This window comes from Cebus imitator, unplaced genomic scaffold (genome assembly GCF_001604975.1).
Source record: "Cebus imitator isolate Cc_AM_T3 unplaced genomic scaffold, Cebus_imitator-1.0 Scaffold250, whole genome shotgun sequence".
NCBI classification, from domain to species: Eukaryota; Metazoa; Chordata; class Mammalia; order Primates; family Cebidae; genus Cebus; species Cebus imitator.
The window spans coordinates 2,695,346-2,718,188 of record NW_016107565.1 but is presented as its reverse complement, the minus strand read 5'-3'; the positions used below and the strand labels follow the sequence as shown (position 1 = coordinate 2,718,188).

Sequence of the window (22,843 nt, the reverse complement as noted above, 5' to 3'; positions counted from 1 at the left end):
CTTTTACTCCTCTCCCCCTCTCCTCCTCTCTCTTTTGCTTTCTCTCTTTCTCTCTCTCTCTCTCTCTCTCTTTTATTATTTCTTCTATAGGACTCCACAGAATGGAGCAAGAATGAGAGGAAAAAGGCCGGCAGAAAAGCATGAACTGGAGGTTTGTTGAGCTCCTCTACTTCCTGTTTATATGGGGCCGTATCTCAGTGCAGCCCTCCCACCAGGAACCAGCTGGGACAGACCAACATGTCTCCAAGGAATTTGATTGGCTTATTTCAGACAGGGGGCCTTTCCACCACTCCAGGAGCTACCTATCCTTTGTGGAAAGACACCGTCAAGGATTTACAACCAGATATAAAATATACAGGTAAGACCTGGGCTAAATAGTCCTTGCCTTTTATTCACATTGTGCTTTGCGGAGTCGGGCATTGATTGGTGCAACCCTTGCTATACGCAGAAGTGTCGGGGTCAAGGGTCTGTGCTCCTTCCACAAGCTGTTTTTCACTTTTTTTTTTCTTTGCACAAGAGATTAACAATGTCAAGGAGAGGATCAAATAATATGTATTGAGTACTTATTTATATGCTAGGCATGGGGCTTAATACTTATTATGCATTATCTCATTTAAACCTTCTAATAACCATCAGATATAGGTTTTGATTGTTTTTTCCACTTTACCAGTTAGGTGATCACGCCTCAGCCAGGTTCAGTTACTTGTCCAATGTTATACAGTTAGAAGTGGTTGTACTGGGATTCATAATCTGGTTTATCTGCATCCATAGTCATAATTTTAATTAACCACAAGTATAAGTAACATTGTTTTGAAAATGCTGCGAATGTACCTAATATCCTACTCAAACACATTCAAACATTTGGGAAAAAAAGAAACATTTTCTTGAGCAGGTCCGTACTGTTTCTTGGACTATTGACATTCCACTCATCGGGAAAAAGACCTAGTCCAAAGCTTTCCTCTTTGAAACTATCTTAAGGTCTTCACATTCCACTTAACCACCATGTCCTTGATATATCCACAGCTCTCTACACTAACACCTCTTTAATTTAAAATCATTTGGAAGTAGAGTGCATTCTTGTATGTTTTTCTCACCTAACTGGAAACTCTTTGAGGGAATGACTTATACAGAATTCATTTCTAGATCCCTATAGTGATTTTTGCCCTGCCTTGTTATCATAAACACACAATGAATTTGTGAACTTAAATGAATTGGAGAATGCAAAAAACTCTCAGGTATAGTCAGGTGTACTCTTGGGAGGATAACTAGTCATAATACCACAGGGTGGTGGCAGTAATGCAGTTTGATATCTCTGGTTCATGTTAGATAAACCAGAGATATCCCTATGTGTTTTCTATTGCTGTTGAAATAACAAGTACCATGAATGGAACCACAGATTGAGAATATTTAACAGTAGCATCCTTTTAGTGAGCACTTATCATGTGCCACGAAGGGAGGATGTTCAATCCTCATAACCTCCTCCATGAGATGGGCAGTAGCTTCTACAGATGGGAAAATCAGGAGGTTGAATGCATTTCTATAACTGATCCATCTAGTAAGGAGTGGAGCTGGAGTCCACACACTGATTTACCTGACCCCAATGCTTTCCTTCCAAACATTCTGTTGGATGCCTCCCCTGGTATAGCTTCCAAATGTAAAGTGTTGCAGAGCTCTAAAAACGTTTTTCCAAACATTTTTCCTTACAATCATTTGTAAACATCTGGGGGGTTGTTTTAGACATGTTGAGAGGTAAAAGGTTGCTAATGAGGATGGGGGATTAAGACCTCTCAATACTGATTTCAGTTCTTCATGCACTGGTCTTGTGACATTAGGTAGGCTCCCTCATCTTTTGCATTCTACTTTCCTCATTTATCAAATGATAGGGTTGATGTAGATCAGCAGTTTTCAGCCTATGTTATTTGAAAACCTGAGGATTAATTAAGTAGCCATAGAAACCATTGCAATGTGGGGAGAGTAGCAAAGAGGTGATTATGCGGGATTCTGAGCCCTACACCTCCCTTATACTAGAGAAGGTCAGCATTCACTATTGTGTTAAGATTTCAACTGTGCTTTACTTTGGATTCTACTCCTAAAACGAAGTTTGCAATCATCTAATAAGTTGATTTCTAAGATCCTTTCTAGCTCCAAAATTACATTTAAGAGTTAACCAAAGTCAAATGGTTAATTAAATGATGGAGTTCAACCCAGAAGTCAGGGCCCTGGTCATCTAGTTATTCCTCCCTTATTTTATTTAATCCTCAAATAATTATTAAGCACCAGCTACAGACTCAACACTATGTTTACGGCAGGTGATACAATCATGAGTAAAATAAATATAGTACTTGCTGTCATAGGAGAGCCTGACATTAATTAAACACATGTACATTTCCATGTATAATAAGTTCTATAAAGAAAAATTTGCAGGATGGGTATAACTGAGAAATCATAAATACCACAAACATTGATTTGGCACCTACAACGTATAAGAATTAGGTGGAACTCTTGTCATAATGTGCATATGAACCCATATACAAATATGCATCCAGAGATATGTTCTCATCCGGATGCTAATCAGAGCAAAAGCCAACTAGGACATGCTCACGGGGGCAGTTGTGAATTGATTCTTTTTCATTTCTGTATGTCACTTGGTTGAAACACTGATGTTTCAACAAAACATGTCCACAGCCAATTTCCAGTGTGCCTGTCTTCCTCTATGCTAACATGGACATGGCACATTACAAACTTGACATCTTCATCATTAAAAAAAGGCCTGGCTACCATAGTACTACATTTTTTTTTTTCTTTTTTTGATGCTAGAGAGCCAGCCTTACTGATCTGCCCAGACCTCAAGCCTCCTGGCTGGAACCTAGGGTGGTTTGCAAGTTTCAGAAAGAAACTAGGAAGAAGCTTTCTCTCCTTTTTTTTTTTTTTTTTTTTTTTGAGATAGAGTCTTGCTCTGTTGCCCAGGCTGGAGTGCAGTGGCTTAAACTCAGTTCACTGCAACCTCCACCTGCTGGGTTCAAGCGATTCTCATGCCCCAGCTTCCTGAATAGCTGGGACTACAGGTGCACGGCACCACATCCGACTAATTTTTGTATTTTTAGTAGAGACAGGGTTTCACTGTATTGGTCAGGCTCATCTCGAACTCCTGACCTCATGATCCTCCTCCCTGGGCCTCTCAAAGTGTTCTCTCCTTATTTTACTAGCTAAGGCCATCTTTTTTCTCCTGCATTTGCACACAGATACTGGCTTCTGCTCACAGAGTCATGGTCAAGTCATTGCTAGTGACACCAATGAGAACCTTTTTAACTGAAACCCAACTGAATCCTCTTTTCATGTTGCTTTATAAGCCAGGCAACAGTGTGTGCATATGCAGTGGTTTGGGTGCATGACATGAACACTGTCACTCACAAACTTCAGTTGCCACCTGAAGGCTTGGGGGAGTTTTCCGCTCTTGAATCTGCCAGGGTGCAGTGGGAGCACTTTTGACCTCAGAGTCAGGGAACTCAGGTGCTGACCCAGCTCTCTTATCTAATTGTGTAACTTTGGTCAACTAATGGAACTTCTTTGAGCCTTTGGTTCTTCATCTGTGAAATGGGAGTGCTGGGTGAAGTGGTCCAAGATCATTCTTATATCTGAAATTCTATGATTCTGTTAAATACTGTCATTTGAAAATACAGCATGTGGTGGTGGAAAGGATTTGGGGTCTTGAGTCTAGAGATTCAGGTTTTGTTCATTCTGGAGCCTCTTTCTAGCTTTCTTATTTTGGGCAAATTCATGTATGCCACATTCACCGACTCATACATTTGTTGGTTTAGAATTTAACACTAATCAGGGCCAGGCGCAGTGGTTCATGCCTGTAATCCCAGCAATTTGGGAGGCTGAGGCGGTCTGATTACCTGAGGTCAGGAGTTCGAGACCAGCCTGGCCAACATGGAGAAACCCTATCTCTACTAATAATACAAAAATTGGTTGGGCGTGGTAGCACATGACTGTAATCCCAGCTACCCGGGAGGGTGAGGCATGAGAATCACTTAAAGCCAGGAGGTGGAGGTTGTGGTGAGCTGAGATCGCGCCATTGCACTCCAGCCTGGGCAACAAGAGTGAAACTCCGTCTCAAAAAAAAAAAAAAAGGAAAAGAAAAAAAGAATTTAACACCAATCGTTATCCATAAACTGTACAATTATTTGGTGATATAGAGATGACCAAAAAACCCAATAGATTGCACACATACATTCTCCTGCCCCCACATAACACACACCCTCTCCCCCACCCCTTTCCAAGTTAGGGGTGAAGGATAGAGGGTGTAAAAAGTGAATAATCAAACAGTGATCTTTCCATGGATAGAAATGACCTCTCAGATATTCAATTTCCTCCTCTGTAGAAAGGGATAATGATGTCTGCCCTACCTACTAGGTCAATGAGATACAGTTTTTGTGAGAATGCCTTGTAAAATTTAAGTTATCTTAGGCTTGAATTTTTTTCATTAGAGGTCTAAATCATCATTCTAACAAAGTAATTTATTTTCACTTTCTGTTAAGATTATACATATATTAGTCATTAACTAGTCATAGCCACACTCTTAGGGGAAATACTATTATTGTCCCATGTCACAAATGAGAAGGGCACTAAGCACACATTGTTCGCATTACAGGACTGGGAAGTGGCACAGCTGGAATTCAAAAGCTGGTCTCTGGGACTTCCTGACATGAGCTCTAGCTCTATGATGTCATGACTCTCCCTGGTTCTTAGTTACCTGATTTTTTTTTTTTTTAAGATATCTCTCTCTCTCTCTCTCACTCTCTCTCTCTCTCTCTCTCTTTTTTTTTTTTTTTTTTTTTTTTTTTTTTTTTTTTTTTGTTGAGACAGAGTCTTGCTCTGTCACCCAGGCTGGAGTGCAGTGGCTCACTGCAACCTCTGCCTCCCAGCTTCAAGCAATTCTCCTGCCTCAGCCTCCTGAGTACCTGGGACTACAGGCATGTGCCACCACACTCGGCTGATTTTTTGCATTTTTAGTAGAGATAGGGTTTCACTATGTTAGCCAGGATTGTCTCGATCCCCTGACCTCGTGATCCACCTGCCTCGGCCTCCCGAAGTGCTGGGATTCAGGCGCTAGCTGCCAAAACTGGCCTCGTTACCTGATTTATTACCAAATGCCAACAGGCTTCCTTTGACTATGGGCAGGTTTCAGGCTCTCTGAGACTCAGTTTTCTCATCTGTAAAACTGAGATGACATTAAATGCCTCATGTGATCGTGGAGATAAATAACTTAGATATCAAGTAGTGTACAGAGCTTAGAATTTTGCAGGAGCTCCCTAAAGGCACTTCAGAATGTTGGTTGCCTCCGCCACTTCAGATGCTGGTTGTTTACTAGGAATTATTATTTTTTATTCTCATGGTAATTTCAAAGCCAGATAGTCCAAAGGTTTTTCCTGTGTTTCCAATGCCTTTCTGTGTTTTATTTTATGTTTATTTTTTCCTAACTGTGAGATCATCAGTAGCTGCTGTAAATTTAGCAATTACTTCAAAGGTGGTTTTAATAGGATAACTATGGTACTCATTGGATCTGAAGAGTCAGGCCAAAGGGGAGATTCTGGTAATGGTGGTCACTATGTCACAAGAGGTGGTTCTGTATTGAGTGGTTTTCCCTGCTGGTTGCAGAACAAGCGGTTTGTGGCTTACGTTGCATCTCCCTTTTAGTTCTAAATATGTACCTGAAAGTTGAGTGTAAATCAAATCTTGGTAAGCCAAGTCTAATTGCCTGGCTGCCTTGCATATTTATTTCAGAGCTGTAGAGCTCTCAGCCCTCCTCTGCTGTCCTGATAATTCCTTCATGTGTTTCACACAAATAATAGGTTTTGTGGTAAAGCTACTTGTCTAAATGGATGGTACTGGAGATGGGTGAATGGTTCTACTAGGATGAATGAGATGTGGTCTTTATGCAGCAGTTATTCAAGAGTGTGTATTAGGCATCTAGATGTGCCAGATATTGTACATGGGAAGTTTATCTTGTGATGAGCAACATTCCTGCCCTCAAGGAGCTTACAGACAAGTGGAGTTTAGAGAGAAGCCCACCCTTGCTCCACTCCAGGGGCTTGTGTTTGAACTTGAAAGAAGCCTTCAGCCTTTTGATTCCAGGTATAATCTTGACATCATGCCATGCAAAGACTGGATGATTATTAGTATGGCATAAATTAGTCTAAATCAGCATTTTTTTTTTTTTTTTTTTTTTGAGACAGAGTCTCGCTCCATCACCAGGTGCCAGGCTGGAGCACAGTGATGCAATCTCGTCTCACTGCAACCTCCGCCTCCCCGATTCAAGCAATTCTCCTGCCTCAGCCTCCCGAGTAGCTGGGACTACAGGTGTGCGCCACCATGACCAGCTAATTTTTGTATTTTTAGTAGAGACGGGGTTTCGCCATGTTGGCCAGGATTGTCTCAATCTCTTGATGTCGTGATCCACCCGCCTTGGCCTCCCAAAGTGCTGGGATTACAGGCGTGAGCCACCACGCCTGGCCTAAATCAGCATTTTAAAATGTATATTACAGAGAACACTAGTTCAATGTAATATTAAAAGATGTTTTCTGGAAAAAAAGAATACCTATTTTTTCCTATGACGACTCCCACAGTCAAAGAAGTAATAATAATCACAATAGTGATAAGTTAATTGCTAACATTGAAATCTTAAATGATTAGCATTGCATTTTATCTGGTATAGAAATTATTCCAACTGATGCTTACAGGAATCCTGTGCAGTAGGCATTGCTATTGTCTCTCCATTTACACAGCTTGTGCATGGTAAAAGAGTAATTTGTAATAGAGTAGAACCTGTCACAGGCAAGTATGATTCTAGAGGCTGCGTCCTTGACTTTGCCCACCTGCTTCCCAAATGATATAGGCCTGAATATGGAAAGCCCAAAGTTACACAGGACTCCTTGCCACAGACCTTTATTAATATTATATTATTTAGCAATATTTAGCCATACCTTTTTAACCATACAACATCTTTTTCTTAGAGGAATTTAAATTCTGGTGAACAGGCTCAGGAAATTGGGGGGCTCTGCCTAAATTTGACAGCTTGGGTATTGCTTCTTTGGATTTCAGCCTACGTCAGAGCACTCTAAAAGGGATACCACTTCGTTTTGAGTAACTGGGTAACTGGCTGAGGAAGCCAATCCTCCTATTAAGCTTTTGCTTTGAGTTATTTGGTCTAAATCTACCTTCTGGTTTATGATGGAAAAAAATGGCAGTTTCAGTCTTGTCATCACAAACCTCTTGTTTTTCTTTCCCCTTTTTATTTCCAGTTCCCAAGTTTGTCATTCCACCCTGTGGCATAGATATACAAATCTCAACAGAGAGCAGAACCGCAGTTGAGTTAGGTACAATGCTGATCCAATATGCAAAGAAGTGGCTGAATATTAGAATTACATGCAGAGTTTAAAAAAAAATTACCAATGCTTAGATGTTTCTCCAGGTATTTAGAATTAATTGGTCTAGGAGAGACAGGAGCTAGAAAAATTATTTTCAGTCAGGGGTAATATTGCTTCCTAAGGGGACGTGTAGCAGTGTTTGGGGAGATTGTTGGTGTCCAGCTGGTGGTGGTGTTTGTTGGGGGTGCTAATGGCATCTAGTGGGTAGTAGCCAGGGATCTGGGATGCTGCTAAATACCATACAATGATTAAGACAGCCTTCTCTAGCAAATAATTATCCAATGTACTTTCAGTTGTGTAGAGGTTGAGAAATCCTGCTCTAGTATTTCTGGGGAAGAAGAAAAAAAAAAAATGGTGATGGGAAGAATATTTAAATAAATGGTCTTAGATTTTGGTCTTCATGAGTTTGAATTAGGATGGCTTAAATATAGGTATTACTGTAATGACTAGATTCCCAGAGTATGTGTCCACACCATAAAATGGGGAAGGAATCGTCCATGTTTTTATTTTAATCAATTAATTTATTTTTGAGACAGAGTCTCGCTCTGTTGCCCAGGCTGGAGTGAGTGCAGTGGCAGGATCTCGGCTCACTGCAACCCGCTTCCTGGGTTTAAAATGATTCTCCTGCTTCAGCCTCCCGAGTAGCTAGGACTACAGGCATGCACCAGCATGCCCAGCTAATTTTTGTATTTTTAGTAGAGATGGGATTTCACCATGTTGGCCAGGATGATCTCAATCTCTTGACCTCGAGATCTGCCCACCTCACCCTCTCAAAGTGCTGGGATTTCAGGCGTGAGCCACCGCATCCAGCCTCATCGATGGTTTTAGACATAGCCAGAGACCAGGATGGCAGTTCAATGCATGAAGAGAGGTGGATCCATTTTTGCTTTCTGTTGCATAGAGGGGGTGGTTAAGGCAAACTAGTTCTCCAGTCAAAAAAAATTCTTCCTTCTGGGAATTCTAGTGGCTTTTTACTCTGCCTACAGTATTCCTTATGAAGTAAGATATTCACCCTTCATTGTTGGGTCCAGATATACATGACCCGAGTCATTAAAAACCAGCTAGACCAAGTATGTTAAAAGATACTTTTTCTTCCTTTCAGAACATTCCTGGTTGGCTCAAAAGATGAGAATAGGATGATGCCCCATATTCATGTTTGTCAATTTCAGTCATTTAAAGGCTGAAAGCATTGGTGAGAGGCATGAACCTGTACCTCCCCTTAACCCCCAGTCCACGTACATCCCTTGCTTAATCCAAATTTTTGATCAAGGTCTCCCTGAATAGATAGAAGTGGAGAAGGATATTCAGCAAACATTTTTTTTTTTTTCTGGGCCATTTGGTGCCAATTCAAAGATCATCTTTAGTGTTGATTACTTAAAATTGATCTTCCAATTCTAAAAATGATATCTTTATTGCTATCAAACTGGTACGTTTACAGTATTTTACCTCTTTGCTCCCATGCCATTACTGAGCTGACTTCTGTGAGTTACAAACCATAGTTAGCTACAATTTCTACAGAGCAATTGTCCAGCTTTTGTCAGGAGCAATGTCTAAAAATGGGCCTACTTGCTCACCCACTCCTATGGACAGACTGACACAGTATCTTTAAACTGATGTAAAGATAGTGATTGTTATGATTGGGTAGATTAGGAGGAGAAATGGAGAAAAAGCGCTTAGGACTTCAAATATTGTGCTCCAAATCTTGGCCAAGGAAGAAAGGGAGACTGGATCTGTGTTCTGGGGCACCTGCCGCTTATTCATTCAAAAAAATGTTTACTGATCTCTAAACTCCTACCAGTTAGGCCCTGCACTGTTTCCTGGGGATAGAAGGAGGAAAATATTGATCCATTCCCTCAAGGAATTCATGATATCTTTGAGGGAGAGTGACCGAAAGGCAAATAACCACAGTGACATGTGCCTTGAGAAATGCTGCGGATGCTCCATGAGTGCAGGGAAGGGGAACTTACATTACATTGACCTGGCCAAGGTGGGGAAGGAGAGGAGGAAAAGCCATGCTTAGAAAGGCATGCTGGAGGAAGAGGTGTTGAACATAGGCTTCAAGGAGGGTTCATGAGAAGGCAGTAAGGAGGGAAGCACCTTAGGCAGATGGAATAGCACCTTCGAAGTCAGAAGACAGGAGAAAGCCTGGAACTACATACCTTCATGTGTTTTGGTTGGTTTTTTCTTTTTTCTTTTTTTTCTCTAATATGGAGTCTCACTCTGTTGCCCAGGCTGGAGTACAGTGGCGTGATCTTGGCTCACTGCAACTCTTCTGCCTCCTGGGTTCAAGTGATTCTCCTGCCTCAGCCTCCCTAGCAGCTGGGAATACAGGTGTGCACAACCACGCCTGGCTAATTTTTGTAGTTTTAGTAGAGACAAGTTTCACCATGTTAGCCAATCAGGTCTCAAACTCCTGACCTCAGGCAATCCACCTGCCTCAGCCTCCCCAAATGCTGGTATTACAGTTGTGAGCCACCAAATATGCCTGGCTAGGTGTATTTTGAATAGTACTGATAGTAGGGCAGAAGGTTGGAGAGCAGCTTCAAGCCAACAATGAAAAAAATCTGAGATAGCACATGGATTTCAACCAATTTTTAAAGTCTAGTTAATTGGCAGAATATTACTAGCTAGCCATTTAGAACAGTGTTTTTTCTTTGTTGTTGTTTTTTTTGTTGTTGTTGTTTTGTTTTTTGTTTTGTTTTGTTTTTTTTTACATTTTTGACCTTAATATATGTGAACAAATACATTTTAGTTTGACACTCCCTCCATAAACCTAGCCGGAAATATAGATAAAAATATATGATTGAAATAAAAATCCATAAAAAAAACTTAACCTTACTACATGTGATGCATCTTAAATATCAAGATATCTTCTATGCTATTCCTTTCAAATGTAATGTGCTCCTTTACAATTCATTTATTTTTTTTTTTAAATGCTGATGCACTAATATGGTCATGTTTTGGCTCAGAGGAAAATTGTACCATGTGTGATTAGCAGAGTTTGCCATGGATTCGTGTTAAGCAGGTTAGAACCTGTGTCTTGTCTGATGGGGGCAAAAAGAAAACAATGAAGGCTTTGAAACATGAGGCTAACATGCACAGATATACATTTAGAATTGCTCTGGCAGCAGCCTGAGGAGTGGGAGAAAGGGAGAAAGAGAGATGGGTTAGAAAACTGTGGCAGTAATTTAAGGGAGAGAAAGGGAGTGCTAGAACCAAGACAAAGGCAGTGAAGGTGGCGTTCATTAACCCTCAAGTACCAATCAGTGCCACCAACAGCTGCTGCAGACCTACTGGCCAGGCAGCCTTTTTCTGTGCAGCATCCAGGCTTACCTACTCCAATTCCACCCTCAGCACCCTGTGGCAGGATGCATTCTTGTAAGCAGAGTTCTGCAGCTACTGGATACCTTTGTATTTCTAATAAAAGGAACCAGAAGGCTCAGACTTCTGCCTGTGGGCAATTTTTTTTATCTTTCAAGGCCTTCCTCCTGGGCACAAGAATTACTGGGTCTCATTAGCTATGGATTCCTAGACTAGCTTGGAGGAAGGCTTTGCATTACTCTTCCCCACTCACCTTGATGGAAACTTCCAGCAAGTTAGCGTCTAAGCTTACGTGAACCCTACAATGGCCGCTATAGCTTAGCAAGTCTTTGGATTCTAGGAGACCTTAATTTGAATCCTGACTCTGTTACTTCCTACCCATGAAATCTTAGGCACATTACTTAAGCCGTATGAGCCTCAATTTCTTCATCTGCAAAATGAGGATAAATTCCAAGATTGTTGTGAAGATTTAAGAAGAGAATATAAGATAGCCATTAGTGGTCGGGAGCTGTGGCTCACACCTGTAATCCCAGCACTTGGGGAGGCTGAGGAGGGCAGATCACTTGAGGTCAGGAGTTTGAGACCAGACTGGCCAATGTGGCGAAACCTCATCTCTACTAAAAATGTAAAAATTAGCCTGGCGCAATGGTGGGCACCTGTAATTCCAGCTACTTTGGAGGCTGAGACAGGAGAATCCCTTGAACCCAGGAGGCAGAGGTTGCAGTGAGCCAAAATCAGGCCACTGCCCTCTAGCGTGGGTAACAGAGCAAGACTCTATCTCAAAATAATAATAATAATAATAATAAAATAATAATAATTAGCCTTTAGCACAGAGCAAGTGCTCCAGGACTAGTAGCTAAAACAAATACCTGAAGTATCCACCCCTGCAAATTCAGCAACAGGGACTCTGAGATGTCTTACTGCAACTTCCAATAACTGCTGTGGGGATGATTGGTTGATGTGCTTTTGTCATAGGTACCCTATAAAAGTAGCATTTGCTCTATTCTTAAACTAAGAAGACACTTGTTTTGTTTTGTTTTGTTTTGAGTGCAATGGTGTGGTCTTGGCTCACTGCAACCTCTGCCTCCTGGATTCAAGTGATTCTCCCACCTCAGCCTCCCGAGTAGCTGGGACTACAGGCATGTGCCACCACACCTGGCTAATTTTTTAATTTTTAGCAGAGACAGGGTTTCACTGTGTTGGCCAGGCTGGTCTCAAACTCCTGACCTCATGATCCGCCTGCCTTGGCCTCCCAAGGAGGATGCTTTTTAGGAGGAAGCTAGAGAAAGAGGACCAGAGACAGAAAGATTTTTGATGACCTGAGGCACACACGTACCACCATACTGGCACGATCTCTTTAAGCTATCAGCATACATTGATTCATGTACACAGTGCACGTCCCATGATTAGCAAGAGTCTAATTTATTCATCAGCCCAGGTGATGGGAGCAGTCTGTGACATCTCGTTTTCTAGTTCCTACTGCACCGTGCTCACCAGGGTGTCTTTGATGTGTAATGCTCAGGAGACATTCGTCCCTCAGGGATTGCTTCTCACGCAAGCACCTCCATGACAAACAGCAGTATTTTAAGGCAGGCTCTCTGTGTGTGTGTGTGTGTGTGTGTGTGTGTGGTGGGGGGGGGGTGCAGGTAACTTTGCCTTTCCTCAAATTGCTGGTTTGTTGTTCAGAGAAAGTCAGCAAAGTGCAGCCTTCATTACTGAACACTGTGACGGTCTCTCTGTGACTCTAGCTTGATACCCAGCTCACCTAGTTCTATATCACATTGGTGGGGGAGTGTCGTTTGTATGAGAAAGAAGGAGGTAAATACAAATGGCATGCAAGAAATAAGTGTCCATGCTGGTAAACAGTTTGAGATAAAAGTGCTCACCTGTGCATTAATTCAACAAGTATTTACTGAGTCTCTACTAATGTGCATGCACTGTGTTAACCTCTGATGACGCCAAGGGATTATTCATCTTTGCCCTTCAGGAGCACTCGTAGGGTAGTGGAGGAGGGACAGACAAAAAACGGCCGAATTGACATCTAGTATGAGGAGTGCTGAAAAAAATGTATAAAATGGAGTAATAGGCCGGGTGCGGTGGTTTACACCTGTAATCCCAGCACTTTGGGAGGTCAAGGCGGGTGGATCACCTGAGGTCTGGAGTTTGAGACCAGCCTGACCAACATGGAGAAAACCCATCTCTGCTAAAAATACAAAATTAGCTGGGTGTGGTGGCACATGCCTGTAATCCCAGCTACTTGGGAGGCTGAGGCAGGAAAATCACTTTAACCTAGGAGGCAGAGGTTGCGGTGAGCCAAGCCAAGATGGCACCACTGCACTCCAGCCTGGGCAACAACAGTGAAACTCTGTCTCAAAAAGAAGAAAGAAAGAAAGAAAGAGAGAAAGAGAGAGAAAGAGAGAAAGAGAGAGAGAGAGGGAGGGAGGGAGGGAGAGAAGGAAGGAAGGAAAGATGGAGTAATAGTGCAAAGAAAGGGCATTAAGTTGGTCTTGCAAGATTAAGGAAAGATTCCAATAAAATATTTTAAGCAGGTTTATGTGTGTGTTTTGAAGCAGTGTCTAGAGGTGGGCATACTTGTTCTGGAGCTTGCAAGTAATTCACCATAAGTAATGGGCAGAGAAGATGCTAGCATGCAAGCCAGAAAATTCAGTAGAGAGGTCAGGTCACGAAGCTCTGTGCATGTTTTATAAAAGTCTTCAGACTTTATTCTAAGGTGGTGGATCCTACACTTTCTCATTTCAAGATGTTCTTAAGGTTTTAATGATTTTTTTTATGATCCCCATAGATCATCATGAAAAAATTATTAACACTGTTTATTAAGTAGTTAATTCCAAACAAATTAATGAAGTATTTTTGTTGTAACACATTTAGTGGCCATTTGAAAAAAACAATACATGAAAATCTAAACAAAAGGCAATATTTTAATTTTATTCTTAAATCATCACAGTGACTACTTCTCAAACTTTGCAATTAGATAAAATCACCCTCATTTTCTGTTCCTCATTAATTTTTTTGCAGTACTTTGAAATTGTACCAACTGCCAAAAACCTAGCTTCACAAAGATACACTAACATTGAAAGGAAGGTATTGTGTTCTAAGGTTGAAACTGTGAACGACCTCGAGTTAGAAGTTCTTGTGATGCCCAATAAATGTCAAGTATCCTTCATTTCCCTTGAACACTTAAAATATCCTGCTGTGTTCCTGTAAGTTTGCTGTGGCACTCCGTGGCTTCTCAGCCTATAATTTGTGAACTACATCCTAATGACAATAGGGAGCTCTGGGAGTTTTGCCCAGCAGTAGAACACGATCAGGTTGTCATCTCAGAAAGATTACTTCTGTTATAATTGAAAAAATAGATTAATGGGGAAAAGATGGGAGAGGGTGCAAAGTATGTCATCTAGGTGAGAGAGGAAACTGTCTTGGACTAAAGTAGCATCGGTGGATATTTGAGATATATGTTTATTTAGGTTATAATTTTGAAATAATTATGGACTCCCAAGAAGTTGCTAAGATAGTACAAAAGGTCTTATGTACCCTTTACATGGTTTTCTTCAATGTTTACATCTTATGTGACTGTAGTACAATGTCAGAACTGGGAGACTGACATGGGTCTAATGTGTATGTATAGTTGTATGCCATTTTACCATATGTGTGGATTCATGTAACCACCACTGCAATCAAGAGACAGAACAGCTCTCTCACCGCAAAGATGTTTCTTGTGCTAGCTCTTTACAATCAAACCTCTCTCTCATCCTCTAACATCCATGATCTCTAACCCTTGGCAACCACTAATTTGTTTGTTCTCCATCTCTATGATTTTATTCTTTCAAAATATTATGTAAATGGTCATAATCTGAGATACTTAAAAAAAAAAAACGGAAGACTCAGTATTTGGTGAATGTTTGAATGTGAAAGTTGACAGGGAAGAAATACTCAAGAAGTAAGGGGACTGGCAAAACCATACCTTATGTAATAAATCCGCTGGGTCTAGGTTAAGTAAGGAAAAGGGAGGGGGAACATTTTTAACTTGGCTAACTGGGTGGGTGATGGTGCTTTTCATTAATGTAGGGAGCCCTGGAAGACAAGGGGACTTTTTGAGGTTATCCATGTTTGAAGATGATGAGCCAGCTTTGAAAATGTTGAATTGAAACTGCCTGGAACATTCAAATAGAGACTTGTTAGGCAGTTGTACAAATGGTTCCAACCCTTAAGAGAGACAGCTGGGATAAAAAGTTACAGTATTTGGAGTTATCAGGTTGCCGATGATAACCCTTGGAGCTGTGCTGACTCACAAAGGAACCTGTTTTGTAGGTGCTGAGGAAAGCGTTGAGAAATTGAGGAATGGCTGGTAGTACAGGATGAAAATCAGGGGTGACTGGTACCATGGAAGCAAAAACAAATGAATGACTTAAGAAGGAAGCTGTAGGTAATCAATAGCTGTAGTTTCTGATATAGCACATAAGGTGAGAACTTGAAATAGTCTTTTATAAAGTATTGACCTTGGCAGGAGCTGTTTAAGCAAAGGATTAGGGATATAAACCAGAGTGCAGTGGTTTGGGAAGTGAGTAAAAAGGAAGTAGACATTTTATTATTTATTTAATTTTATTTTTTTAAAGAAGCATGGCTATGCAAAGAAGCAGAGATGTGAAATGAAGTTTTATTTATGTTCATTGGCCTCAAGAGGGAGGGGACATTTAAGAGAGGGAAGAGGCTGACACTGCTGACACTGTGGGACACAGTGCGGTTGTTGTTTTTTATTTATTAATATTTCGTTTTTAATTCTTGTGTGTACATATAGTAGGTATATACTTATGGGTTACATGAGATATTTTGATACAGGCGTTCAGTGCATAGTAATTACATCAGTAAGGGTAAATGGGGTTTCCATCACCTCCAGCACTTATCTTCTGTGTTTCGAAGAGTTCAGTTATTCTGTTTTTGTTATTTTTACATATACAATTAAATTACTTTTTACTATAGTCTCCTTGTGTTAACAAATAGTAGGTCTTTTTCATTTTGTTCTATTTTTTGTACTCATTAACCATCGCAATGGGGTTATTTTTAATGAGGCAATTCCTGAAGTAGCAGGAAGGGAAATAATAAGAGCACAGATGGTGGTAAAGGAGAGAGATCTTTCGTCAAAATAAGAGGAAAGAAGGGAAAGAGATGTCGGGTGCAGATATGTCTATTGATTTCACATGTGAAGATTTGAAGGGACTTCTGATGGCTTCTTTTCTCTTTTTGTGAAGTGCGGTGTAAAACCAATTGCTGAGGAAGGGGGTACTGTGGAGTGTCAAAAGTTTTTATAGTGTGTGGGAAAACTTAGAAATAATTAATCTAAAGAATTTTAGAAGGATATGATTAAGGAAATATAGAAGGGTCATTAAGAAACAGCACTTTGATAAGGTTGGTGATCATTGATTTATAATGGCTATAATGCAGTTGGGATATCTGCATTCCCATATTCATGGAAATATTTTTCATAATAGCCAAGAGATGGAATCAACTTGAGTTCATCAGTGGACAATTAAATAAAGAAAGTGTAGTATACTAGAATTATTTATAAAGACACATGCACACGTATGTTTATTGCAGCACTGTTCACGGTAGCAAAGACTTGGAACCAACCCAAATGCCATCAATGATAGACTGGATAAAGAAAATGTGGCACCATGGAATACTATGCAGCCTTAAAAAAGGATGAGTTCATGTCCTTTGCAGGGACATGGATGAAGCTGGAAACCTCATTCTCAGCAAACTGACACAAGAACAGAAAACGAAACACCGCATGTTCTCATTCATAAGTGGGTGTTGAACAATGAGAACACAGGGACACAGAGAGGGAAACACCACACACCGGGGCCTATCAGGGGGTGGGGGATTAGGGGAGAGATAGCAGGGGGTGAGGGGATTGGGGAGGGATAGCATTAAGAGAAATACCTAATGTAGATAACAGGGTGATGGATGCAGCAAACCACTATGGCACATGTATACCTATGTAACAAACTTGCACATTCTGCACATGTACCCCAGAACTTAAAGTATAATAAAGAAATTAAAAAGAGGAAAAAAAAGAAAATGTGGTATACATACATGATGGAGTACTATTTAGTCTTAAAAAAAGGAAATCTTGTCATTTGCAACAACATGGATGAACTTGGAGGACATTATGTTAAGTGCAATAAGCCAGGTACAGAAAGATATACAACCACATTTACTCACTGACATGTGGAATCTAAATAAGTCAAATTGATAGAAGCAAAGAGTACAATGGTAGTTATCAGGATCTAGGGGTGAAGAGTGGGGGAATTGGAAAGATGTTGGTCAAAGGATACAAAATTTCAGTTAGATAGGAGGAACAAATCTGAGATCTATTGTTCAATATGATAACTATAGTTAACTATAATTAATAATAATGGATTGTATTATACTCGAAAATCAATGCAATAATAGATTTTAAGTGTTCTAACCACCAAAAATAAGCATGTGAGGTAAGCATATGTTAATTTGATTGAGCCATTCCTCAATGTATACATAAGTCAAAACATCAGATTGTATACCAAAAATATGTACAACGTTTGCTTCTCAGTTAAAATAAATACTTAATCTGAAAAAAAAAAGAGTATTGGCTCAAAGTAAGTGCATAGGTGGATCACTGGATCTAAGTTGGATACAAAAGAAAGCAGGTAGTAGATAGTACATAAAGGGAAAGGAGAGGGTTATGGGTCTAGAGGTCTTGAAAAGGTGGAAAAGCTGGTGTTGTGAAAGACTAGTTAGGACTGGAATGTTTTAATTCAATATGTCAAAGTTAGAAGGGCTTTGGGAGATGGCAAGTTCTGGAATAATCATGAGAAGAAGCAGGGGCCTGGAAGAGGATGGAGTGAAGGTCATTGAGATGGAGTAGATCAAGGGGCTGAGAGGCTGTGGGTATTTGATGCTAGGTATATGGAATAAAGATAGAACTTGGAGTAAAGACAAAGTCTGAGTCATGTGCTGACATGTTCAAATAACTTGAGAGAATACTCTGAAAGTTGGTTATTGAACACAAGGAAGAAGGGAAGGGGTGGGAGAAATTTCAATCTATAAAAGAATTTAAGCATTCAAGTCTTGTTTCATTCTATGTTAGATCTTTGAGTAGTGATCTGAGCCTCAAATTCCTTCTCCTAAAAGAGGAATTTATCTTTACCTGCCCCCCCACACACACCCAACAGAGCTGTAGAATGTGATACTCAAAATAAGAAGTGAAAGTAAATGTGCTTGGTAAACCATGCACTGTCATGTAAATATGGGACCCATTGTTCCTGTTTACTGACTTGAGGGACGGAATTTGGATTCCTTTCACTGCTCTGATGGAAGATAGTGCTTTGGTACGTAATAATTGCATTCAAATGGCCTGATTTCAGATTATCACTTTTGGGTAACAAAATGAGCGGCAGCAGTAATATTAGAGATGGACTGTTAGATGTCCTGTCTTTTAGATGTCCAGAATAAATGTGCGAGAATAGTTGACCCAGACAAATTGACCGATGAAAGGATAACTTGTGCTTCAATATAATTAGTTCAATATTCTTTTGATTTACGAAAAGGCACTGGGGCACCCAGGCCCGCTTGTCAGCAAAAGGAAAGTGGAGATTGCATTGCACTTCCTGCAGACAGAACAAAATTCTTTCTCCGTTTCAGCTCAACCTGCATTTATATTATTATTATTAATTATTAGAAAGGCAAAGGAGGCTGGGCACAGTTGCTCACGCCTGTAATCCCAGCACTTTGGGAGGCAAAGGCAGGCCAATCACCTGAGGTCTGGAGTTCAAGACCAGCCCTGACCAACATGGAGAAACCCTGTCTCTATTAAAATACAAAATTAGCTGGGTGTGGTGACGCATGCCTGTAATCCCAGCTACTAGAGAGGCTGAGGCAGGAGAATCGCTTGAATCGGGGAGGCAGAGGTTGCAATTAGCTGAGATGGCGCCATTGCACTCCAGCCTGGGCAACAAGAGCAAAACCCTTGTCTCAAAAAAAAAAAAAAATTTTTTTTATGAGACGACAGTGTAGAAATTCCCCTATACCTCTCCTGGACAGTTTCCCTGTTATTGACATCTNAAAAAAAAAAAAAAAAAAAAAAAAAAAAAAAAAAAAAAGAAAAGAAAAAGAAAGAAAAGAAAGAAAAAAGGAAACTACTAAAGACCAAGGATTTCAAGAAGCAGAAGTGTCTTATCATGTAATTGGCCCATCCCTGATCCTGCCAGCTGAGCCTAAATGAGCAGGATAATGAGACAAAGTCCAAAATAGAATCCAGTTAGAGTTCATTTCAGAACCAAGAAGGAAGTTGAAAAATAAAACAAAAAGAATGGAATGAATACACTTGTCTGATATGATATGGAATATGGTATTAATAGCTAAAGCATATATAGCTCTATTAAGTCACTTATACTTGAGTGCAACCCTTATGGCAGCTATAGCCTTTAACCCCATTTTGCAGTTGAGGAAATTGAGATGCAGAGAAGTAATATTGTTGTATTTGACCGGAGCGTAGAAAGTTATCACAAGACAAAAGTATGCCAGGTTGCAGGGTCATTTATTATGCCGGCGACCACAGAGGACTCACGTCTCTCCAACCTGTGGTGGCAAAAGGAGGGTGCCATGATTTTTTATACCCAAAAAACCACCTTGGGAGTGGGGGTGAGGGGCGGGGATGGGGATGATGAGGTGTCGGACATTTCAAGGGCTAGGGGAATCTGTGATTCACCTCCTGGGTGGAGACAAGGGCGGGGGTCTCCGGACATTCCAAGGGCTAGGGGACTTTTGTCATTCTGTTTGTTACCTCAGTGGTTTACAGAAGTCAGGATATACATTTGTTTACACATCGTCTGGGTGGTGATAGAAGTCACAGATTTTAGCAGTTACTGATAAGAAAAGGTAGGCAGCTTTACATAGTTTTGAGGAACAAACTGGCAGTTCTATTCACAGAGGCCAAGGACAGAAGTCATTGTAAGGAGAATGGGGCAGCCATTTAACAGTTTTGCATTTTATAAAATAGGTTTTCTCCGGTTCTGGCTCTAGGCGAGCACAATATCACAATATGGCCAGGGTCACACAGCTGGGAAGTCACATGACTATGATCTGAATCCAGGCAATCTGGTTCCACAGTCTGTGCTTGTTACCACTGGCTACACAGGGTGCTGAGAAAGTGAAGGGAGAGCACCTTTGGGAATCAAAGAGCCCACGTCCTCCTCTGTCTTTAACACTGTATCATCCATCTTGTGACCTGAGCACGTTATAACTCTGGACCTCGATTTGCTCTACAACATTCGTGTTTTAGACAGAATGATTGCTAAAGTACTATCAACTTTTTTTTTTAAAGGCTTATTGAGGTATAATTGACAAATAGGAATTGTATATACTTAAGGTATGCAACTAGATGTTTTGACATATGTATACATTGTGAAATTACCACCACAATCAAGCTAATTAAGGTATCCATCGCCCACACAGTGACTATTTTCCGTCTCTTTTTTTGTGATGGGAACACTTAAGATTATTCTCTTAGCAAATTTCAAGAATACAATACAGCATGGTTAATTATAGTCACCATGATGCATATTAGCTCTCCAGAACTTACTTATTTTGCATAACAGAAACTTTGTACCCTTTGACCAAAATCCCCCTATTTCTCCCTTCTCGCATTTCTGGCAACCATTATTCTACTGTCTGCTTCTGTAAGTTTGATTCTTTTAGATTCCACAGACAAGTGAGCTCATGCAGTATTTGTCTGTGTCTGGCATGTTGCACTTGGCCATAAAGGCCCATACATGTTACAAATGGCAGGATTTCTTTCTTTTTAAAGGCTAATATTTCACTTTGTGAGTGGGTGAGTGTGTGTGTGTATGTGTGTGTGTGTGTGTGTATTTTGTCTTCTTTATCCATTCATCTGTTGATGGACATTTATGTGGATACCATATCTTGGTTATCGTGAATAACTCTGTAATGGACATGGGAATGCAGATAGCTCTTCAACATGCTGATTTCATTTCCTTTGGTTAACTACATATAAGTGGGACTGCTGATCATATACTAGTTCTGGCTGTAATCTTTTGAAGAACCTCCATACTGCTTTTTTAAAATGGCTGTATAAATTTGCATTCCCACCAATAGTGTACAAACATTCCCTTTTCTCCACATTATTGCTAACACTTGTTATTTTCATATTTTTATAATAACTATTCTAACTGGTGCAAGGTAATATCTCATTGTGGTTTTGATTTATGTTTTCCTGATGATTAGTGATATTGAGTACTTTTCTGGGTACTTGTTGGCCATGTCTTGAGAAAAATACCTATTCAGGTCCTTAGCCCACTTTTAAATTGAATTATTTGTTTCTTTTGCTGTTCATTTATTTGAATTCTTTATATATTTTAAAAATTAATCACTCATTAGATATATGGTTTGCAAATATTTTCTCCAACTCCATAGGTTGTTTTTTTCACTTTGTTGATAGTTTCTTTTGATATACAGATACTGTTTAGTTTGATGGAATCCCACTTGTCTATTTTTGCTTTGGTTTACTGTACTTTGAGGGTCATGTCCAAAAAAAATCATTACCCAGACCAATGTTAAGAAGGTTTATCCCTGTTTTCTTCGAGTGGGTTTATGGTTCCTGGTTTTACCTTTAAGTTCTTAATTCATTTTGAGTTGATTTTTGTATATGGTGTGAGATAAGGGTTCAGTTTCCCCCTTTTGCATATGGGTCTCTTGTTTTTCTTTTTCTTTTTCTTTCTTTCTTTCTTTTTTTTTTTTTTTTTTTTTTTTTTTTTTGAGATGAAGTCTCACTCTGTCACCCAGTCTGGAGTGCAGTGGTGCAGTCTTGGCTCACTGCAACCACTGCCTGCAGGGGTCAAACATCTCTCCTGCTTCAGCTTCCCGAGTAGCTGGGACTACAGGTGCCCAATACCATACATGGGTAATTTTTGTATTTTTAGTAGAGCCAGGGTTTCACCATATTGGCCAGGCTGGTCTCAAACTCCTGACTTCATGATCCACCCTCCTCGGCCTTCCAAAGTGCTGGGATTACAAGTGTGAGCCACCTTGCCTGCTGGACTCTTGTTTTTCTAACAACATTTATTGAAGAGAGAATCCTTTCCTCATTGTGTGTTGTTGGAGCCCTTGTTGAAGATCAGCTGACAACACATGCCTAGGTTTATTTCTGGTCTATTCTTTTCTATCTGTCTGTATGTTCATTTTTATGCCAGTACCATGCTCTTGAATTTTGTAGCTTTGCAATGCAATGACCTACTGCATGATGATGTTTCAGTCAACAACAGACTGTATATGACAGTGGTCCTACATGACTATAATACCTCAGTTTTACTGTGCCTTTTCTATGTTCAGATATATTTGATACATGGATATTTACCATTGTATTACAATTGCTTACAGTAGTCAGTAAAGTAACATGTTGTACAGATTTGTAGCTTAAGAGCAATAAGCTATGCTATAGAGCCTAGGTATGTAGTAGGGCATACCATCTCGGTTTGTGCAAGTACACTCTGTGATATTTGCACAATGAAAAAATGATGTACTGATGTATTTCTCAAAATGTGTTCCTGTCCACTTTCAGAGGCCGAGGTGGGTGGATTGCTTGAGGCCAGGAGCTCAAGACCAGCCTAGGCAATATAAATGCAATCCTGTTTCTACCAAAAATACAAAAATTTGCCGGTCTCATTACCCAGTCTCAAAAGATAAATAATTAAAAAATAATAATTAAATTAGAAACAATAAAAAAGAATGCGTTCCTATCATTAAGTGATACATGCGAGTATGTTTTAAAATCAGGAAGTGGGATGCATTTATCTTTGTTCCCGCACAAGATTTCTTTGGCTATTTGGGGTCTTTTGTAGTTCCACATATATTTTAAGATTTTTTTTCTATTTCTATAAAGAATGCAAAGTTTTGATAGAGATTGCATTGGATATGTTGATCAGTTGGGTATTATGGACATTTTAATATTAATCCAATTCATGAACATGTGCTACCTTTCCATTTCTCTGTGTCTTTTTTTTTTTTTTTTTTTTTTTTTT

General features: G+C 40.1%; 1 protein-coding gene across 1 annotated transcript in view; it reads left to right on the top strand.

Moving 5' to 3' along the window:
• LOC108282751 (BMP/retinoic acid-inducible neural-specific protein 1) overlaps positions 1 to 22,843 on the top strand; it is a 169,396-nt gene that overhangs the window by 55,977 nt on the left and 90,576 nt on the right. Inside the window, exon 2 of the mRNA XM_017498752.2 lies at positions 91 to 358. Coding sequence (XP_017354241.2) covers positions 141 to 358 — 218 coding nt within the window. The 5' untranslated portion in view covers positions 91 to 140. The remainder of the gene's footprint in view (positions 1 to 90; positions 359 to 22,843) is intronic.